The 22,284-nt window shown below is 49.7% G+C and overlaps 1 protein-coding gene across 10 annotated transcripts in view; it reads right to left on the reverse strand.

Annotated features, from left to right (window-relative positions):
• Positions 1–1,187: 1,187 nt before the first annotated feature.
• The window catches only part of SUGP2 (SURP and G-patch domain containing 2), a 40,098-nt gene continuing 19,001 nt past the window's right edge, over positions 1,188–22,284 (reverse strand). For 7 of the 10 annotated variants that reach the window (XM_043587128.1, XM_043587126.1, XM_043587135.1 and 4 more), the window contains 7 exons: positions 17,425–17,912; positions 16,275–16,386; positions 9,579–10,108; positions 7,638–7,699; positions 4,778–4,914; positions 3,965–4,085; positions 1,188–1,462 (listed from right to left, as the gene is read on the reverse strand). In XM_043587128.1, the coding sequence (XP_043443063.1) occupies positions 3,965–4,085; positions 4,778–4,914; positions 7,638–7,699; positions 9,579–10,108; positions 16,275–16,386; positions 17,425–17,912 (1,450 nt within the window). In that variant the 3' untranslated portion in view covers positions 1,188–1,462. Of the gene's footprint in view, positions 3,411–3,964; positions 4,086–4,777; positions 4,915–7,637; positions 7,700–9,578; positions 10,109–16,274; positions 16,387–17,424; positions 17,913–22,284 lie in introns of all 10 variants that reach the window. The other 3 variants (XR_006298313.1, XM_043587134.1, XM_043587127.1) reach the window with 3 other exon arrangements.

Raw genomic sequence — 22,284 nt, forward strand, 5'->3', positions numbered from 1 at the left:
TTGTCAGCACACAGACCGACACGGGGCTCAAACCCACAGACCGCGAGATCATGACCTGAGCCGAAGTCGGACGCTCAACCGACTGAGCCACCCAGGTGCCCCTCAGTGTCCAGCAGCACCTTCTGCTTTTGTCGGGGCCCTAGGGCATCCAGAAGGCTTCCAGGAGAGGACGCTGGAGAGAATGAGCGAGGTGGGGCCCTAGAGGCCGAGAATGACATATGAAAGGTCCCAGTTCGCTCTAAATTAACAAGAGAGCAGAGGAAATTTCAACTTCCAAACTGGAAGAAATCCTTCCCAGATCGCAGAGGCGAAACAAGCCTGAGGTCAAAGCCTAGACGGGTGTCCCAGGAAGGAGACCCACACTCCAGGTGTCCTCATCTAAGGAATCTTCAGTAGCCCCGGAGGCGAGAAGAGGAGCTGTCGGCCAGTTAGGGGCATCTGCTGGAGAGTTCTGCTCACCCCCTACCTCCAGTCTCCCGAGAGGGGGTGGGAGATGAGGTGGGGTGGCTGTGGGGTTCTGGGGGACTTTCTCAGGGAGGGCGCTAAAGCCCAGTCAGACACTGCCCTCGTGGGTGGGCTCTTGTGAAGATGAAGGCAAGGGAGGGACATTCTTGACTGGCAACAGCTCCCATCACGGTCAAATGGACCCCTGCCACTCCCGTGTGTCCTCCAGGACACAGCAAGGAGAAGGGAGGCTTAGGTCCCCACACCAGCTCCTAGGGGGCCGGTTTCACCTGCCCCTAACCGGCCGACAGACACCCCAAACCCTTCCTGGGCAACCCCCTGCGCTGGGCACAACAGCAGCCTGGCTCCTCCCCATTACTCTGCTGTCACGTGGAAGCCCCTGCGGGTCTGGTACGTGCCCGCTGTAGCCTTTGCCCTCACCCCTTCCCCCAAGGGCCAGGCGCTGTCGGTGGAAGAATCAGACGCAGGCTGGGCAGCACATGGGAATAGCAGGGAGCTTTGCAGACAGCGCACAGGCCGTCCTCAGTCAGGGAAAGCCTGGGTGGGCCCTGGTCTGACAGCTGGAACCCCGACCGTGGGAGCGGGTAAAGCCTGAGGGGACAGGAGAGTCACCGGCAGCAGGGCATGTCTCTCCGACACTCTGTCCAATGTAGGTGTTACAACATCTCTCATGTGTTCCCCGGCCAGCCAAGTTTTAAAAACACAACAGAGACCATGGAAAATTGGGTTTCCTCTACATTTATTGCAACTGCTAAATGATTAACAACATTCACAACTTCTTAGATTTAAAAAAAGGAAAGAAAAAAAAAAAAAAGAAAAAACCCAAAACTTCCATTTTGTAACATCACAAATGTCTTCTAGGTTTTACCAAGGACCAAAACGCTAAAATTCTCTATATGATTTCCAGTGATGGAAACAAGCCAGAGACAGTAAGCACCCAAAGTGGTGAGTTAGTACTTTCCGGATGCCTGTCGTCCTCACGGAAGAGACCCTGGAACTAGAATGACAGAAAAGACACTGTGACTTTGACAAGGCTATGCAACCACACACCACACTCGCACGCACGCTCCCCGTGAGCAGACTTCGCCAGAGGGAGCAAGGGCGAGCTCGGAGGGCCAGTGCTGGTCCCTGGGCTGGTCCCTGGCCGACAGCTGGCACAAGGACTCGCCACCAGGCTCCGCCCCGGCTCCTATGATACCACACCCACAGGAAAAGCATCGCCTGAGTGCTCAGAGGACTTTCCAGGATCAAGAAGGAGGTGTTCTCTTTGACGTGTGCTAAAGGCTCACGGGGTCAGCTCGAAGCGGGATATCCCCAGGAGAAAGGGTGGCAGGAGGCTGCGGGGACAGAGCTTATACCCTGGTAATTCCTAAAGCATTTTACTCACAAACAAAAGCGGAGAAGTCCAAGAACGAATATGCTAGCGCAAAGTGAATATGATGGTCAGAGCTATCTATGCTGGAGAGAAAGAGCTAGAACCTATTTGGGGAGTACATGCCTTGCTCAGGGCCGATGGGCACTCTGTGAAAGGCCAGAGGACAGAGGCCCTGTTCTCAGAGTTCCATCCAGGTGCCCAACCCACAGCCAACAAGGAAGGCTACTGGAAGGATTAGGAAAGAAAAGAGATGAACCCCTACGGCTGCGGTTCCCCCAAACCACACCACCTGTGCAGGCTGCTTCAACTCTGCGGAGGCATTTCCAGCATCTCCCTGGCCATAAAGATCTGCCTGTTGCCCATGCAACAGAAGCAACCAGAAGCAAGCAGAGCCTGGAAGAGATACGGCACAGGCCTGTGACGGTGGGTGTGGGCCCGACAAGACAGAGCTGGAGCAAGCTGGGACCACGGTTGGGGCCTGTGGCTTGAAAAAAGTGAAGACTGGCCAACACGGTAACTCGCTGCTGTGTCCCCCAAGCTTGTAGTGTCAGCAGGATCCCAAGTTTCCCAGGTCTTAGCACGTATTTAAAACTTCAACACTGCTGCTTTATGAGGAAGGGCTGAGATTCCCACAGCCTGAGAACTTCGCACGTAGCTGCGAGGAGCGGAGCGCCGGGAGAAGATGGAAGGGAGGCAATCACGCGCCTGGAAATAGCAAACAGCTGCGGAGCCCGCCCCACGAGGATGCTTTCTGTTCCGTACAAAGGCTCTGAGAAAACACTTCTTTACCCTACTGCATATGCCAAAAATGAAGCGTCTTGAAGAGTTTACACTCCCAGCCCCTTGTAGGAGAGACTCCATATGTGGTTTTAAAACGAAGCACACTGTAGTTGGTGGATTCTAAGGAGCCATGTGAATTTGGGGGAAGTTTCATCAATGTAATGATTACTCCCCACTGAATACGGCTCTATTATACTGTTGCTAAACTTCCATTAAGTCTCTTGGGATGCACTTAAGAGCTGAGACTCCATAAATAACACGTTCATCGAATCAAGTATCTCCACTTGTTCAAAGAGCTCCGATGCTCCGACCGGCAGGCCGCACTACCAGCATGGACTTGGCTAATACTGAATTCTGTCCCCCATTTACAGTCTGCAAGCCACACAAAGACACAATCTGTCATCAGTTTGGCATCAAGGTTGCTAACAGAGCACTTCTAGAGAGAGTTCCCTGGGACGGGAAACCCGACAGGAGCTGGCTCTTGAGCACTATCCAAGGGCAGTACCCCTTCTGAGGGGGGACCAGGAAAGACCTGCAGGGGACTGGCTGCCACAAGCATTTAGAAGAAGGGGGGAAAGCAAAAGCAGATGGGGAATGATGCACTCTTTGATCCTTTAAGAAGAAGAAGAAAAGCCAGCGGAACCTCCGTACAGGACCTGCAGAGACGTTCTGTTTCTCGTGGACACACCAAACCTACTTGGGCACTGGCTCCAGGGCAGATCCAGGGCAGAGGTGGCGCTCTAAGAGTAAGTGCTCCTTCAAGCCTGATCTTTCTCACCAATGGTTTCATCTATTCAGGGAGAGAACGATTTTGTTCAAAACTGAGTTGGAAATTACGGGTGGGGAAGGCAGCTAAAAAGAGAGCAGAAAGAACGGGATATTTATATGGGCCCAAGGCCCCTGAGAACAAAAGGATTTGAAGATGCTCAGAAAGGGATGTGGCAAAGCCACTGCCCTCTGCAGTGACGGCTTCCAGATCGCCCTTACACGTGCAGGACGCAAGGCCATTTCCGCGGTGGCCTATTTCCCCGGGATGGCCGCGTGCAGTTGAGCCTGGGAGCCCTGCACCAAGGCCCGCTGTTGAGCTGCACATAGCTGTGCGGCCGTGCTTGGTGAGCGTGGGGCTCGCTCCTTCAACCAAACCTGGAAGGTGAGAGGCGGGACACATCCATGTCTAAACGCTCCTGGTTACCCTCATAGAATTTTTTGATTTTTTTTGTGTATGTGTGTGGTTTGACGTTTGGTTTTGGGAACGGGGATCTCTGACTTTTCTGGAGAAATCGTCTCTACGTACCAGAATGTCAACTTAGACAGAAAGCCCCACGCACTAGCTCACACACATACCTATTTGTTGGCCCGTTTGTGTCTGTACATCTGCATCATCCTCTGACGGAACACGTCAAATGTGTCTTCCTTGCGCTCCTGCCCGTCGGCACCTAACCCCTCCCCTTCCGAGGCAGTTCCCCTAGGAGCAAAATGGAGAGTTAGCCACACCTGAGCACAAAGCCTGGCCACCAGGAAACTGGAAACGGCACGAGCGGTCAGAGTGGGATGGAAGCATGTGGGACACACAACAGGGACAGCAAAGGAAAGTGAAGACACGATTCACAGCGCGGAACAAGGGGTACTCACCTGTGCAGGTGTGTGGACCTTCTGAGGAACGAGCTCAGAAGCCCCCGATTATAGCAGAAAGCCTCCCCCCGCAGGTGACAAGCTCAGTTTTAAATGAAATGCCTGCTGGATGTTAATGGGGCCTAACAAACTCTGGGCCACGTTTTCCCTGGCTAGCCTGCTTAAGGGTTCCAGGCAAAGGGAAAGTGGTTTTTATTGTTACTACCTAGAATTACCACTCAGCTTTTATGACAATAACGACTGTGGCTGAAATGCCAGGGGCCAAGGAGTCATTTAAATAGTCTGTGCAAGTGCAGCAAGGGGCCTGTAGGAACACCTGCATATGTGAACGATCTGCTTCTCATCTCATCTGAAGACTCCCTTTGTTAGGAAAACAAACCTGCCGGCTTTAAGCCATGTTTAACATGAGGGGAGCCAAGAAATCAGGCTGCAGATCAAAGGACTTAGGACCAGAATCCCAAAGAAAGCTTCTTATCCCAAGCACGCTGCCCATTCCCACCCCGGGCCCCAGCGCCTGCTGCGTACACGCTGACGGGTTCCCTGATGCCCTTCCCACAGGAGCCTAGGCCATGGCCCTCCTTCCAGCCCATCTTCTGCAGCATCTGGAACCCCAGGTTCTTGTCGGTTAACTTCTGCTGGGCAAAGTCAAAGTCCTTGGGTTTCTGAGGAAAGAGAAGAATATGGCAAGTGGGCTGCAGCAAGCACGTGGAGTGAGAGTCTGCCTGTGCTGCTCCTGACACGGTCCAGTACTGCCCCCCACCCCCCATCCTGGATTCCATAGATACTTGGGATCAAGCCATAGGCCCCTCCCCAGTTCCCAGCAACATTCTCTGAGGTGCTAAGACCATGAGGAAAACCCCACAAGAGGCAGGGGTGGGGGGTGGCCCTGAGGCCAAGGGGTTAGTAGAAAGAATCCTAAGTGGTGATAACTTGCGATGACCAGAGGGCACACCCCAGGCTGGGGGTAACCAGGACAGGGCATAGGCTTGAGGCAGGAAGGCCCCGGGAGTGCAGAAGTCAGAGGGGAGACGGGGCTGAGGCAGGAGGGGGCCAAACAGGCCATGAATCTGCTGCAGAGACAGACTGTGTGGAAAACTGGCTTGCAAGGTCCTTTCTACTCCATCTTGAACACTCTTGTGGGCTTCCAGAACTCTGAGCAGTGATTCCATCCCAGAAACCTCTCTGGCCGCCCTCAGACATTGCTCAGCAAACCCAAATGACTTGTCTATTTGTCCAGCCGGCCCTTCCCAGATCTGGGAGCTCCCCAAGGGCAGAGACTAGGTTTTACTGGCACTCTGGGATCCGTGGTCTAGCACAAAGCAGACCTCACTGAGAACTGGTACAGCTGGGAAGAAGGACAGGGCTCGAAAAGAACCTGCAGGTAAAGCCCCAGACAAGATCTGGGCCCCAGAGCTGGCTGTGGGAAGAGAGGTTAAAAGGCCTGGGGGTGGGGGGGACCTCTGGAGGAGGGGCCTGCCTGGTGTGAGCAGAAAATATTTCCATTTACTCATGAATATTCATGAGCACCCACTGTCCCTACCACCCGAGCCTGTTTTTTAAAAACATTTACTAAATAAACACTGAGGACAGCCTGGGGAGGCTGAGAGGGCCACACGTGCTTCTGGGGAATGGACTCGTCCATCCTGATCCAGGCAGCTGGTGCGGAGGGGTAATGGTGAGGTTCTGAGGATCTGAGCAGGGAACAAGTATGGGAAGGAAAAGGGTGGGGAAGGCAAGGGAAAAGCTGGCCACAGGTCCCCAAAAGGCTAGCCTGCATCCCTTTAGGAGAGCTGCTCGCCTAGAGAAAAGCTGTGTGGGAAGGCCAGGCTGAGGTGTGCACAGAGAGTTGCAGGGGAAGCTTCCTCTGGGCCTGCCATCACCCCAAGGAGAGATGCTGTTTGCAGGGCACTGCTGCACGCCAGGTTAACGTGCATTTACTTTCACTCTCGAGGTATCTCCGAACCAAAGGTAGGTGCGACTGCCCCACTTTACAGATGCACAAACGGAGACTCGGGAGTTAGATGCCAAGACTAAGTGGCCAGGTTGAGCCTGAGCCTGGCTGCTGCCTCACCAGGTTGTGCCCTCACCCGGGCCACCTGATGGGCAGCCGGGTGCCAGCACAAATTCAAACTGAACACGTCGATTAGGACCATGAGCTTTGGGCTCAGAAAGTCCCTCCTCCCTGCTGTAACCGGGGTCACGCCGACGCCTCACCTGGCCACTGAGACTGACCGTCCATTTGCAACCGGTGTCCACCACACAGGCTTTCTTTTCCTCACCACTCGACACCAGTAGAGACCTCACTGGGTGGCCGGCTCACCTCCCTGACCTCTGAGGACCTGGGATATCCCCACATACGTCCCAGGTGACCTCACCCAGCCTTACCTGCCCCCGCACATATGCGCCTAGCTGTCTGGAGTGCAGCGCATCTCCTTCAAATGACCTGCCCCCACAGGGGCTCTCCATTTCACTCAGTGGCAGCTCCATCCTCCTAAGTGCCTGTAGACAACCGTGCAGGTGCCCAGAGCTCTGGGCTTTGGCTCTTCCACACGCAACCCATCAGCAAGTCTCACTGACTGTGTCTTCACCTTCCCAGCCCTTGGCTTCTACTAGCCCCCCAACCACAGGCTGCTCTCAGCACAGCAGCCACCGTGGCCCTGTCTTCCACCCAACTGCCACCACAGGTCCCCAGGGCCTCCCCCAGAGAAGGAGCCACGCTGCTAACTTCCGTCTACAGGCCCTATGTGACCTGGGGACTCACTGCCTCTACTTCCTCATCTCCCCACCCCCATCTGGGTGCCACAAAGGGCTGCTTGTTGACACAAGACCAACCTGGGGCCTCTTCCAGGCCTCCTTGAATAAATGGCACCCCCAACCCCACATTACTCCCCATCTCCCTTTGACCTGCTTCTCCGTACCCATAGCACACAGGCCACAAGACTCACACACATTCCTGTCACTGTTGGCCCTGCTTGCTGCGACCTCTGGTTGGGCAGATGGGGCCTGGCACACAGGAGGTGTCCATCAGTTAATACACAAGGACACACATATTCCCTTGGCTTATTAGCAAATTAGCATGCTCTTGAACCACAATTATAGTCCACTAAATCTGAACTTAAGGGCCGGGACATTACTTTGTTCATCTGTCCAACACTTTGCACATATCAGATCTCACCTATTTGTTAAATAACTAATTACTACCCTCCTGTGCTTTGGGCAAAGCAAAACAGTTCCAAGAAATCCCTGAGAAAAAAGGCTGTTTGTTGTGCTTTGTACATTATGCCAGTCTGAAGCATGAGAGTACCTTAGTGACAAGTCACAGTGTCCTTTGAAACACTGACAAATTCTAACTAACTATGTCATACATGGGAACTGTCATGCTCACCTTCTTTTTGGACACGGGACGACCCCGAGGTCTGTCATAGGCGATGCGAACTGGCTCATGAACTGGAAGACATAAGAAACATGTATACACACACACACACACACACACACACACACACACACACACACACGTACTCTTTCCAAATTACTCAGAAAGTGAGGGCGCTGCAGTTTAGGCTAACAACCCCTCTGGTGACAGAAGGCAGCTACAACCCAGACCCCAAAGCCAGCTGTGCCCCCTGCCAGGGTCCTCTCAGGAATCATGTGATCCATGACCAGAGAGCAGAATACGGCCCACTGGGGGCTGCCTCCATGTGGAAGAGGCTACTTAACACAGGACTCCCCGTGTTTACGACAAAGGGCTCAATGCACGGATCGTTTTCCTGACTGCAGAAATACGCTTTGTTTCAACAAATAAACTATTTGCAACCTCGTGCCCTCCTAGTATCTCTGCAACTGTTCTGCTGATAAGGAGTTAAAGTCCACATAGAATTTCCAGTAAAAAACAACCAACCATGCTTCTCACACAGAGCACCGGATCACATCATATCATTATTTTTGATGAAGGAGAATCAGCAGGTCTGGTTTTTTTCTCATCAACCACCCAAGGAAATGAGAGCTTCCAAAATAGAAAGAGCTCCCTCCACTTCTCTCCCACGAAGGACGTATGAGGCATTCAGATAGGCTGCTGCCATCAGCAGTAAGCTCTGAAGGACGTTAAGAGTAGGGCAGAACAGCTGGCAATCTGTGGTAACGCCAAGGTTTCCAAACACAAACCACAGAACTGTTCTGTTAGCAGGAGAAGCTGAACTGATGCTCCTGGGGGTGAGTGCGACCATCTCAACAACGTAGAGCACACTGGTGACACAAGACGGGGACCGTTCACTACAACCACCTCACGCGAAGGGACTGCGGCGTCAACCCCATGTGTAAAGCACAGCCCAGGCCTGGTTGTATGGAGACACCTGGTGGGGCAGGAGGCACAAGGAATAACCTGGGCCATAGCCAGGCCATCAAAAGGCTGCATATGATGCCGTTCTGCCTACTGACAGTCTAGAAGAGGCAGAACCACAAGGCCAGAAAATGGGGAGGAGACCACAGGGAAACACAGAGACACTTCTGGAGAAAGGCTCCAGCTCCACTGCACTGGAGAAGTTCATGCCTATACACATTTGCCAAAACTCATCAAACTGTCCCCTTAAAAAGGATGCATTTTATTGCTATTAAATAGAATCTCATGAACTTTGACCTTCCCCATGGGAAAGGAGATGACCTTCCACGGCCAAGGCAGCAGACCACATGGCTCCCACCAACCACTGCCTGAGACCAGCCCCACCTGTGTCCTCCTTCCTCATCATTACTAAGCAGGCATCGTTCCCCCGGGCCTTCCAGGGGCTCAGAAGGCTGGGTACTCCCCAAGGTCAAGGGCAGGAAAGAGCGGAGATGACCCAGGCCCTTGCCCTCCACAGCCAGGACCCCCCTCACTGGACTGTGAGCAATAATGGGAGCACCAAGCAGCACCCACCACAAACGCACCGCTGCTGCACTAACACAGCAGCGTGTCCTCGGAGTGCTGACCTTACACCAGCTGGCAACGTGAGCCTCACAGGAACATTTTGGGGTGGTGTGCCAACCCGCTAGAATTATTCTAGGTTAAAAACACAAGACCAAACAACCCCATGTTCTGTTGGCCCTGGGGGAAGCTGGGGAGGGAACATCCAGGTCAGCAAGTGTAATCAGAGGCAGGAAGGGTGACAGGGACCAGTTTGGTCATCTTGCGGCTGAGCGTGGGCTGAGGGCAAGTAAATTCTTCCAAACGATCGGGCGACATCGCCTGATCTCCGCAACTTTTCGTGGTCCACAACTGAACACCACGGTTCCTCTTCAGGTGCTAAATGGAAGCTCCACGCGAGGGGGGCCGTGGTGACGGCCAGGTACTCACCTTTGGGCTCCTGGATGAGACACAGCCTCTTGGGAGCTGGAATCATGCCAACCTTCAACGACTTGCTGCTGACCCTCTTTCGGGGGAAGCAGGCGCCCGAGGAGGCCTGTGACAGGGCAGGCGCACCAGCTGGGCCATCTTCGGCTGCCTCGCTCGGGAGGCCATCTGTGGGGGGGCTGCCCTCAGAGCACTCAGACTTGGCAGCCGCTCCTGCTGGCCTGGAGGTCCCTCTAGGAGCGGAGGCCTCTTCGCCCCCCTCCTCCTCCTCCTCCTCGTCTTCCTCCTCCTCGTCTTCCTCCTCCTCCTCCTCAGGCATCACCTCCGGGCTCTCCAGCTCAGCCTCGTGCTGAGGGGGATCATCTTCAAACTCTCCTTCCCCTTCCATGGGGTCATGGGGGCTCTCCTGAGAATCAGCACTCTCCCCGGCGTGGAGGTTCAGTGGAGATGACGTAAAACAAATCGATGGGCATAGTTCAAATACTTTCTTCCGATAGAATTTGAAGGCTGAACTATCTTGGTCATGGAGAAACCTGGGATAAGGATGAAATACACTGGTTAACCAGAGGGTCCTCTGAACGTTCATATTTGCTGACATTGTCCAGAGTAGATCCGACAAAGCTGGGAGGGGGACCAAGGAGCAAATAACCTGACCTCTTTCTACCAGCTACAGTTGATGGTGCAGCTTCACAATGAGACAGAGAAGTCTGAGGAATATTAGTAATTTAACAAAGGAGCTAGAATGTAGGAGGCCTGATTGCTTTTCAGGGGAAGAGGGTGGAGGAAAAGGTTTGAGGGAATGACCAGGGCCTGTGCTGAAAAAAGCGCCAATGCTGGAGCCAGAGATCCAACCTGGCCCTCGCCTCATCCCTTTCTAGTCTGTCACCATCCACCCTGGGCCTCTGTGTGTTCACCGTGACTGCCTGGTTCCTCTCACACTGCCAGGTAGGAGACGGAGGAAGGGGTGTCACTTCTACCCCTTGTTTTACAGTGAAGCTAAGTGAATGTGGTGGCGATAACGCCTCTCTGCACCTCAGAGTCCTGCGGCCACCGTGACCTGGGGCTGTGGCTAGTGTGAGAAAACTGAAAACATGCCCGAAGATACAAAATATACTTGGACCCAAGGAAAGAAGCCCCTGTTCTTGGCTGGGACAACTCAACCTCATGACTATGTTGATTCTTCCCTAATATATTAATGCATAATCCTATTTTGATAAAAGCGTCATTTTTTTCTGGATTTGAACGTGATTCTAGACTTCATAGTTAAAAATAACTACGTAAAGGTATCTGGGAGAACTTTGAACAAATCAATGAAGGGTTCCAGCCCTACCAGGTATTATAAGGTGTATGAAGCCTCTATAGTTAAAACGGTGTGGTACTAGTCCTTGGACACATGGACAGAAACACCAAGAGAAAGGCCAGAAACAAGGCATCTGATGAAGGTGGTCTCTCAAACCAGGGCAAAAAAGATGATCTTCTCAACAAATGGTGTCAGGACAACTGGGGAGCTTTCCAGAAACATATTTAATTGGATCCATGTAGCACCCTCTGCTCTGGAATAACCCCACACAGATAGGGGATCTAAATATAAAACTGAAGCCATACAAGTGCTAGAGAAAAAGATATAAATGTCTTTATAACCCGTGTATGGGGAGAGAACTTCTATGACTCAGTATCCAGGTGCAATAAAAAAGAATTGAGAAATTTGATTACATGAAACACTTCTGCACTGCAGAACAAAACATAAGCAAAAGGAAAGATAAACATCAAACTAAGAAGAAAACGTGCAACTATTTCATACGTAAGAGCTCCTAAAAACTGAGAAAGAAGAGGCACCTGGCCAACTCAATAGCCAATAGGGCATGGGACTCGTGATCTCAGGGTTGTGAGTTTGAGCCCCACGTCGGGTATAGAGATCACTTTCATAAATATTTTAGAAAAGATTTTATTTTTAAGTAATCTCTACACCCGATGTGGGCCTTGAACACACAACCCTGAGATCAAGAATTGCACGCCCTTCCTACTGAGGCAGTCAGGTGCCTCAAAAACACAATCTCTAAGAACTTGTGCCCCACAAAAGACTGCTAGGATGAGAAAACAAGTCACAGATGAGGAAGTATCTGCAAATCATACACCTGATAAAGGACGCATACAAAGAACATACAACGAAGCCTCCAACTTGATTAATAAGTAAATAAATGTGGTCCAATCAAAGCTGGACCACAGATCCAAACGGGACACTTACATATAGAAAGCACATAGGCATACTTGAAACACTCAGCATCACTAGTCCTTGGAGAAATGAGAACCAGAGAGTGACACCACCTCCCCGCACTGGGACGCTAACATGGACACTGACGCTAACAAGTGCTGATGAGGACGGGGAGGAATTAGAACTCTCATCCAGGCTGCTAAAAATGCAAAACGGTTGCAACCACTTAGAAAGGCAGCTTGGCAGTTTCTTCAAAAGTTAACCATGGACCTACCATGGAGCCAGCCTTTGCTCTCCTTGGTATTTACTGAAGAGAAATAAAGGCCTATATGCAAATTCTCACAGCGGCTTTATTTGTAATCATCCCAGACTGGAAACATCTCAATGCCATCAACAGGTGAATGGGTAGATAACTGGTCCAGCCACACAATGGTATACACTCAGCAACAAAGAGGCGTGAACTGGGGATACATGCAACAAACACCGCTGAATCCAAGTAATCGTGCTGAGTAAGGAGCCAGACAAAAAGCAAGAACAAGGTGCATTGACACAAAATTCTAAAAAAGGCAAACTATTTACAACAACAAAGCTGTTTTTTAAAAGACAATCTTTTTTTTTTTTTTTAAGGGACAAATGAATAGGTTACAGAAGGATACACAAAAGACACTGAAGTTTATGAAAAGATGTTCATGACACAAAAACAGATATCCAGATCAATGGAACAGAATAGAGAACCCAGAAATGGACCCACAAACGTATGGTCAACTAATCTTTGACAAAGCAGGAAAGAATATCCAATGGAATACAGACAGTCTCTTCAGCAAGTGGTGCTGGGAAAACTGGACAGCGACATGCAGAAGAATGAACCTGGACCACTTTCTTACACCATACACAAAAATAAACTCAAAATGGATGAAAAACCTAAACGTAAGACAGGAAGCCATCAAAATCCTAGAGGAGAAAGCAGGCAAAAACCTCTTTGACCTTGGCCGCAGCAACTTCTTACTCAACACGTCTCTGGAGGCAAGGGAAACAAAAGCAAAAATAACTATTGGGACCTCATCAATATAAAAAGCTTCTGCACAGCGAAGGAAACAATCAGCAAAACTAAAAGGCAACCAATGGAATGGGAGAAGATATTTGCAAATGACATACCAGAAAAAGGGTGAGTATCCAAAATCTATAAAGAACTTATCAAACTCAACACCCAAAAAACAAATAATCCAGTGAAGAAATGGGCAAAAGACATGAAGAGACACTTGTCCAAAGATGACACCCAGATGGCTAACAGACACATGAAAAGATGCTCAGTATCACTCATCAGAGAAATACAAATCAAAACCACCATGAGATACCACCTCACACCATGGCTAAAATTAACAACTCAGGCTGTTGGCAAGGATGCAGAGAAAGAAGATCTCTTTTGCATTGCTGGTGGGAATGCAAACTGGTGCAGCCACTCCGGAAAGCAGTATGGAGATTCCTCAAAAAATTAAGAATAGAACTACCCTATGGCCCAGCAATTGCACTAGGTATTTATCCAAGGGATACAGGTGTGCTGTTTTGAAGGGGCACATGCACCCCAACGTTTATAGCAGTGCTATCGACAATAGCCACAGTATGGAAAGAGCCCAAATGTCTGTCGTCAGATGAACGGACAAAGATGTGGTATATATATACAATGGAGTATTACTTGGCAATCAAAAAGAGTGAAATCTTGCCACTTGCACCTATGTGGATAGAACTAGAGGGTATTTGCTAAGCAAAATTAGTCAGAGAAAGACAAATATCATATGACTTCACTCATAGGAGGAATTTAAGATACAAAACAGGTGAACATAAGGGAAGAAAACAAAAATAATATAAAAACAGGGAAGGGGACAAAACATAAGAGACTCTTAAATGTAGAGAACAAACAGAGGGTTGCTGAAAGGGTTGTGGGAGTGGGGATGGCCTAAATGGGTAAGAAGCATTAAGAAAGACACTTATTTGGAGGAGTAGGGGGTGTTATACATAGGGAATGAATCACTGAAATATGCTCCTGAAATCATTGTTGCACTATATGCTAAGTAACCTGGATGTAAATTAAAAAACAAATAATTTTTTAAAAAATTACCAAAAAAAAAAGAAAAAATGTTCAATTTCACTCATAAGAAAAATGAAAACTAAAATTTCACTGTGGAAATTAGAAATTTCTCATGAATCCTATTGGCTCTAAGGTATGTCAAAAGGTAAGAGGTGGGGACTGGTACTCCTGACACTGCGTGGGGAGTGGCCCTTGGGGAGGAGAAGCCGCATTATTTACTGAATTACGTTTGCAATGATCTTGGACCCAATAATCCCCCTTCTGAGAGATAACGGAAGATTTTCTCCACAAACACAAAGCCATTGTGCATGAGGCCATTAAAGGGGCCATAAGAGCAGTGTGAATGCCTGCAGCTACGGAGTGACCCTGGTGTGGCTGCATGTGGAGAATGACACAGTGGACAAGAGAAGGAGGGTACAGGTGGGACAGGCAGAAGGGGACTTCTGGATAGGTTGTGAAAGGAAAAAAACAAGGTGCAAAAGTGTCTACTACATACAGAAGGTCATTTGTGGTGTAAGAACAAAGGGGGAAAGGCACACACACTAGAAATGAACGAAAACAGTTTCCTACTGATAGGTTGAGGGGATGAGGTTTCTCTGAGCTTATCTTTTGTTAATTTTTACTTTAGAACCATGCAAATACCATACTTATTTTTTACATTAAATTAAAAAGGATAGGAAAAATAGTCTCAAAACTGAACCTCTGTAGAAATAAACCTGACTATATGTCAAATTGTTGACATGACCACACCCACAAAATGAATGAACTCAAACAACTACTGAGCACATCAGAAGTATCATTTTTCTAAAGGAAAAGAAACAAAAAGTCACCTCGGAAGGTCTTTCCTAAATAGGGGTGCTGTTGGGTGCCATCATTCTCAAACTACTCAGTGAGCACCGGGGGACAGAGTAAATCATTCCACCTAATGTTACTGTACAATGAGGGGCTGTCTGTATGGGCAAGGTGGGGACAGAGCCTTCTAGGGAACACTGCTGAGAAAAGTCTGTCAGAGAGGGTGACAATGAACCAAAACCATGGCAGTGCCAGGTGCCCAGGATGATGGAGTTCTCGCTGGGGAAAACAGCCAATGAAATGCTCCTGGGCTGTCCCCTTCAGCCGGAACTGCCTGAGCGAGGTCGTGTGTGTAGCAGGTAGCCCAAATACGAGAACCGTTAAGGCCCAGCAGGCCCCGGGGTCACCAGGACTATAAAAGACAGGATCAGGCTGAGCACCCATGAAACCGTCAGTGCTCCAAGGGGCTGGTGTGGGTCTCACAGGAAAACAGGAGGCATGCCAGTGCAGAACTTACTCAAGGTTCCCTTCAAGCATGCTCGGTCACAACTGGGTCCCAGAAATGGTCTAGGAAATGGGAAGTTTTCAACGACAGTCTTTTATTTTTTTAAGTTTTATTTATTTATGTATTTTGAGAGAGAGAAAACTTGATCAGGGGAAGAGGCAGAGAGAGAAGGGAGAGCGAGAATCCCAAGCAGGCTCTGCACTGACAGTGCAAAGTCCAGATGCAGGGCTCGAACTCACAAACTGTGAGATCATGACCTAGGTGAAGTCGGAGGCTTAACTGACTCAGCCACCCAGGCGCCCCTCAACTGTAGTCTTAATTAGACTAAAGCATGACTCTCCAGCATGGGAGGAGTAGGGCAAGGGTCCAGAGTTCCCAGGCAACTACTGGATACAATTCACACAGCATGGCAACGGTGCCTGCGATGAGTGGAGCCCAGCAGGGTTACGGCTCAGTACCAGGAACACATGGCTCCCAGGTAGCCTCCCTCTGGAGGGGAACCTGCACCCCTCAAGAAAGAGCAGGTTTCTGGTTCTGTCACCTGCAGGCTGTGTGGTATTGAGTGGGCCACCCCATCTGAGGAATGGCAAGGGTAACGGCACCCCTCCCTGGCAAAAAGATACCAGGCCACCACTACACGGAAGTGCTTGCTGCCCACAACTGGAATAGGACCCATCCATCACTGTAGGAGCAGCAAATTCTCACCATCCGCCCACAGCACTGATGTGACCAGGGACAGTACCCTGCCCTCTTCCTCCCACTACTCCACACTACTCCACCTCTGCAAAGGTTCTGGGGAATCTATTAGCCTCTCTGTGTGGGTGCTCTCTCCCCCGCCCCTGGTCAAAGCCCAACTGACCTTCAAATACAGCTTAAACTTCCCTCCAGGGCAGGTTTTTCCTGATGTCCCAGAAGAGGGCAGCACCGCCCAATACCACTAAGCAGATGCTTCCCTCTTACAGCCCTGAGCTCACCAAAAGTGAAGCCAGAACTTATCCTGGGGTGCCTCTTGGGGCAGAAGTGTGTCTGCCAGGCCACCCAGTGGGTTCTCAGGACACTTGTGGGATAAACACACTCAGTCAAAAGGGCATGATGGCTACATACCATAAGTCAGGGTTGTCGGTGCTGTTTTCTATGCTGAATTGTTCGATCTCTGGTCCCACCTGAGCAACAAATCTGGCCAGTTTCTCTGCAGTCTCCATTGTCTTGACGTCAACTATAAAACAAAGCAACTGTCGTGTGTCAGTTCTAGGCTGCTGCTTCCAATTTCAACTTTGGGGGACTGTGGAGACTAATTACAGAGACAGCCCTTGTGTCCCCTCACTGCATCCTTGCCCTTTGCCACAGGACTCTGCAGCTCTCTCCACAAATTGGGACTGGCCCTGGGACTCCTGCTGACCAACACAATGTGACATAAGGGTGGAACCTGGGCTTCGGAGGTCTCGAGCCCCCCTACTGCCTCTTCTGGAGGCCCAACCCCAACTGTCAGGTGAACAAACCCAGGCTAGCTGCTAGGGGGTGACAGGCATGTGGCCCCCATAACCCTGCTACCCCAGCCGATGGCCCCAACCAGTTGCTGCCCATAGACACAAATATAGGCCCAACTGAGTTCAGCAGACTCAGAGCAACACTGGATACCCCCAGTTTGAAGCCACAGTTTGGAATGTTTCGTTATATGGCAGTAGCTAGAGAATGTAGCACTTGTGGACATTTTTTTTCCCCTCTCATTCCCACCTAGTGCTAAGTGACAAATACTGGTCAGGGAGGGGCAGGCCTACTGCAGAGAGAAAAGATAATAGCCAGGAGAAACCAGAAAGTGCAGGTCAGCTAACCCTGAGGATAGCAGAGATCCTAGGGGAAAAAGAGGCAGCAGAATGAGAGACAAGGGCAGCCCAATGGAATGTAAAGAAGGGCAAGAATGGAGTGAGAAATGGATCAAGGAGCTTAAAGCCCCAAGCACGGGCACACGGCACAACCCGATAGCCAGCAGTAGGACCTTGCAGGGAGGCACAGTCACCAGGTAGCTCGCTGAGTCAGGTCCACCCTCAGGACAGGAGGAATACTGCTACGGGACTCGAGGGCGAGCCCCTCTAGGAAACTAGAAAAAAGAAAGTGCCTCCACGTGCACCTGTCCTGGCCAGGTTCCTACTGCTTCTGCCTGCTGCTCAGACCATCCAGGTCGTACCCCCCCAACCCTGAAGACTGGTGAATCAGGGCCGAGGCCCAGAAGAGGGGGACAGGAATGAGTACTCACCGTCAGCAGATGGGCAGGGAGAGGAAGTTTGAGGGGCTTCAGGGACTTCCACTCCTGTTAGCTTGGGGGATGGGCCCGAGGCTTCTGGGCTGGGGTCCCCAGGAGAGGGTCCGGCTGGGTCTGGTGGGCAGTCCTTGGCAGCAGCATTTCCATCTGGCTGGGACAGCTTTCCCTGCAACGAACCTGGAGCCTGCCGGGCATGGTGTTTCAGTCTGGCACCCGAGGACAGGAGGGTCTGGGTCCCAGTGGTTGCTCTCCTCACCTTCCAGCCCCGGAGCCCTTGAGTGCGGAGCAGCCCCCGCCGCCGGCTGGGGAGGAGCTTCTTCTTGAGGCTCCGGATTGCCCGAGCATACAGCATGGCCCGGACCGCACACTCTGCTGCTGTGGGCTTTTGATCTGCTCCTGGTAAGGTATGGCTCATCCTCTGCATTTCTGCCAGCTTCAGTTTGTAATATTTATACTCCAGACTACTATCATCAGACAAAAACCTGTATAACAAAACAGGCACCGAAGGATATTGGTTAAAACACCACCCGATACCAAATCATTGCTACAACCACATTTCTGCACATCCTTTCTAAGTGGCAGCCTCCCTGCTGCGTGAGAAGCTCTGCTCCATGGACGGCCCAGGTCCCCCATCCTGCCCAGAGTAACTGTAGGGCAACAGGGAGCTCTGATCCAGCACTCGATTCCTCTTTGGGTCCCACCATCGCCTGCCATGAAGGAACTCACAACCCCTGGTGGCCTTGTAACACAAACCAGTCACTCTGGAGCCACAGAGACACTGCCATTCTGTCAATTGTAGAACCCATTTTTTGGGAGGTGACACCCTTCAAAGGGCCCAGGGCGGCTGGGTGCTCAGTAACCCTTCAACAGCATCACTGAGGCCAGAGTGCCATGGTTGTGAAATCGTGTGCCAGAGCTGTAACAAGAGCAGTACAGGAAAGGGGAGGAGGCTGAGTCACGAGTACTGACACAGAAAGACATCCACCATAGGGCCAAAGAAGACAGCAAGCTACAGAGGAACACCAACATTGGTAAGGACCCCATGAACTTGCTCTGTGTACATACATCCACGTGTATTTACTTTTCTCACACAGGTTCAAAGAATTTAAAGCAAACTTAATTAGCTCTGGGGAATGGATAGAAAAGAGGCATGGAGGGAAACTTACACATTCTTCACTTTGTTTCCCATTTCCCTGGCCCCTTCTTTCATCTCTATTAACCCTTCCCTTCTAGGGTCGGGTTTTTTTTTTTTTTTTTGTTTTGTTTTTGCCATTTCCTTCTAGCTTCATGTGGTGAATGCTTACGTTTACTCTTATTTCTGACAGATGCGTCCCAGTTTGCATTTTTCTCTACATGTGGTTGCAGCTGCATTCGGTGTATAGACCTCCCATGGCTGCTTCCCTCTAAAGAGTTTCCAATATCAGTTCTGATTCCCCTTCACTCAAAAGTTATTTAGAAGCAGGTTTTATTTTGGTTGTTGCTAGTTTTGACTTTTATGCGTTGGGTAATGTGACCCACGTGATTTTCCTTTCTTGGGATGTGCTGAGATTTTCTCTGTGACCTTATATATAACAGGTTTTTGTGAATGTTCAATTTCAGTCTGTGTTAAAGAAGAATGAATATTATTTGGTGGGTATGGCAATATTTCAGGTGGCCTTCAGACTGTTAGACATTAAGAGGCCACTTACTAGGTGAGGTTCCTGATCACCAAGGACAGAAATCGAATGGATGCCAGCTGCCTGCACGAAGCAGGGTGCCAGCAGCACCACGGGACATGGAGTGTCCCTGGCGGGCAGCTCCATGGAACACTCCTGCTGCTGCTATCTGCACAGTTAAAGTCTGGCTGGATGTGAGGAAACAGGCTGCATGCTGCCTGAGACACTCTGCTGGGCCAACAGCAGCATCCTGCCAGATGGCACCCTAAGAAACAAGGATTCCTACATAAAAGAACACTGACCAACACAGATGGTCTGGTTCTCTTATCAAATGCAGCCCCAGCAAGGGTACCCTTCACCCGGGGCAAAAAGCAGAGTCAGCACCCAGGTCATCCAGAACCCCAGGATGCAGGTCCCTTTCCCCTGGACAGCTCTGATGCCAAGTTCAGTCTGAGGATGTCAGTCACAAATTAACCTCCCCAAATTCCAGTGGACCATAATGTTAAAAGCATAGAACAAGAGTTGCCTGGGTGGCTCAGTTGGTTAAGCATCCGACTTTGGATCAGGTCATGCTCTCATGGTTCACAGGTTCGAGCCCTACATTGGGCTCTGTGCTGACAGCTCAGAGCCTGGAGCCTGCTTTGGACTCTGTCTCCCCCTCTCTCTCTGCCCCTCCCCTGCTCGTTCTCTGTCTCTGTCTCTCTCTCAAAAATAAACATTAAATAAATAAATAAATAAACACACACACACACACACACACACACACACACACACACACACACAACATTCCCAAGCCAGCCTGCTGGGTTCAAATCCCAGCACAGCCACTTATTAGCCACGAGATTTACTGAATTTTTCTGTGCCTCAGTTCCTCTATCTGTAAGATGGGATGGACAGATGGCAATAATAAACTACATCATCACGTTGTTGTGAGGCTTGAGTTATACACTTTTACTTGTAAGGAAAACCCTTTAAACACTGCTTGGCATTCATTACTGCTCAACAAACATTAGCACATCATCTTTACCTGCTTATACCCGCTCACTGTGTTGTAACTATTCCTTTATTTAGATGACATCTACCCATTTCAGAGAATTATATTCAAGTCTCCTGACACGATACAGAGCGATCAATTCCTCTTGTATTTCCAAATGTTATTTATTCACACAACTCTAAGCTGCGTAGTTCGGGCATCGAGATTCCCAACTGTTGCAGCGAAGCAGCACCTGGAAACTGTGCCTGGGACTTCCAAGTCTGGATAATACCTTACCCAGAGGGTTTGGCCTCTGCTTTCCCCTACCAATCCGAGCCTCTCTAGCTTCCTTCCTTCAGCATGCACACTGATTGAGAACAAGAGCCTGGATGAGAATCTCAACTCTGTCTTACTAGCTTTGTACTCTTGAGGTAAAAGGACTCCCTAGGCCTCAAGTTTCTGGTCTGTAGAAGAAGGATGGCATCAGACCCGCCTCACGAGGTTTACGAGGATTCAACCAGTTAGTGCTTAAATCTACAAAGCGCTGAGAAGAGTACCAAGTACAGAGAAAGCAAAAGTGTTTGAAAATGAAGTTTTCAATAAATAACGATAGAACAGTTAGGTTGCTGGTTTGTTTTTTTAACTTTTAAGTTATATGCTCACCTCGTTCTAAACATGAAAATAATCCAAATGAGTGCAAGAATTCTGTAAAAATAAAACCAAGTAAGATCCAACCGTCCCCTTCATGCTGCTTAAGACCAAACCTCTGGTACTGTTACATGGAAATTTATGCCTTTCAAGCATCTTTAGTAATTACAATAGCAAGAATACTAAGTCCTGGGTGCCTGGGTGGCTCAGTAGGTTGGGCATCTGACTTCGGTTCAGGTCATGATCTCATGGTTCATGAGTTTGAGCCCTACATCGGGCTCTCTGCTGTCAGCATAGAGCACACTTCTGATCCTCTGCAGCGCCCCCCCGCCCCTCCCTAATGGTTGGTCTCTCTCTCACTCAAAATAAATAAACTTAAAAAAAAAAAAAAAAAAAGGCAGGGCGCTTGGGTGGCTCAGTCGGTTGAGCGTCTGACTTTGGCTCAGGTCATGATCTCATAGTTCATGGATACAAGCCCTGCATCGGGCTCCCCGGTGACAGCTCAGAGCCTAGAGCCTGCTTTGGATTCTGTGTCTCCCTCTCTTTCTGCCCCTCCCCCCCTCACACTTTCTCTGTCTCTCAAAAATAAATAAACGTTATCAAAAAAAAAAAATTAAAAAAAAATACTAAGTCCAGTATAGATACAATGCTGATCAGACAAGGCCTGAATAGACACTGAAAAAAAGAAACTACAACTAGATGTACTATGAGGAAATGTGTAATCTTTGTTAATTAACAAAGGAATATGAGGTAAAACATCACACTATGAAATTATCTCGAAGTCAAAACACAGTTGAGGGCACAGCATGCTTACAGAGGATAGCGAGTGTCAACTGGGACAGATAACCCACAAAAAATAACCTGATGATAAAGATCGACGGTCTCCACCAGGGACAACTCCTGCCCCAGGTGGGTAGCATTTAGGAGGGAGGATTCTACTGGCATCCAGCATCTGGGGGAGGCCAAGGATGCCACTAAATAATCTGCAAAGCACAGGACAGTCCCCACCACAGAGGCTTATCCAGAGTCAGAAGTCAATCATGCTGCAGCTGAGAAACAGTGACAGAGATCAAACAGTGACAGAGATCAAAGCCTCTAAAGTTAACTTTGGGGCGCCTGGGTGGCTCAGTCGGTTAAGCGGCCGACTTCGGCTCAGGTCATGATCTCGCGGTCCGTGAGTTCGAGCCCCGCGTCGGGCTCTGTGCTGACAGCTCGGAGCCTGGAGCCTGTTTCGGATTCTGTGTCTCCCTCTCTCTGACCCTCCCCCGTTCATGCTCTGTCTCTCTCTGTCTCAAAAGTAAATAAATGTAAAAAAAAAAAAAAAAAAAAAAAAAATTTAAAGTTAACTTTGTCTTTAGCCCAGCAATTTCATGCCCAGATATTCCCCTAATAAACTGCCAGAAATGTAGACAGAAATACAAGCAAAATGTTGTTCATCATAAAAGTATTTACAGTGGGGAAAAACTAGAAAGTATCCAAGAACCCACCGATGGGCATTGGTCAAGTATGCTATGGCACCTGCATACGACGGAAGGAGTGCAACCCCCGATTAACAGGGACAGTGATGTTACATTTGGA

The sequence above is a fragment of the Prionailurus bengalensis genome, chromosome A2, assembly GCF_016509475.1.
Source record: "Prionailurus bengalensis isolate Pbe53 chromosome A2, Fcat_Pben_1.1_paternal_pri, whole genome shotgun sequence".
Lineage (NCBI taxonomy): Eukaryota > Metazoa > Chordata > Mammalia > Carnivora > Felidae > Prionailurus > Prionailurus bengalensis.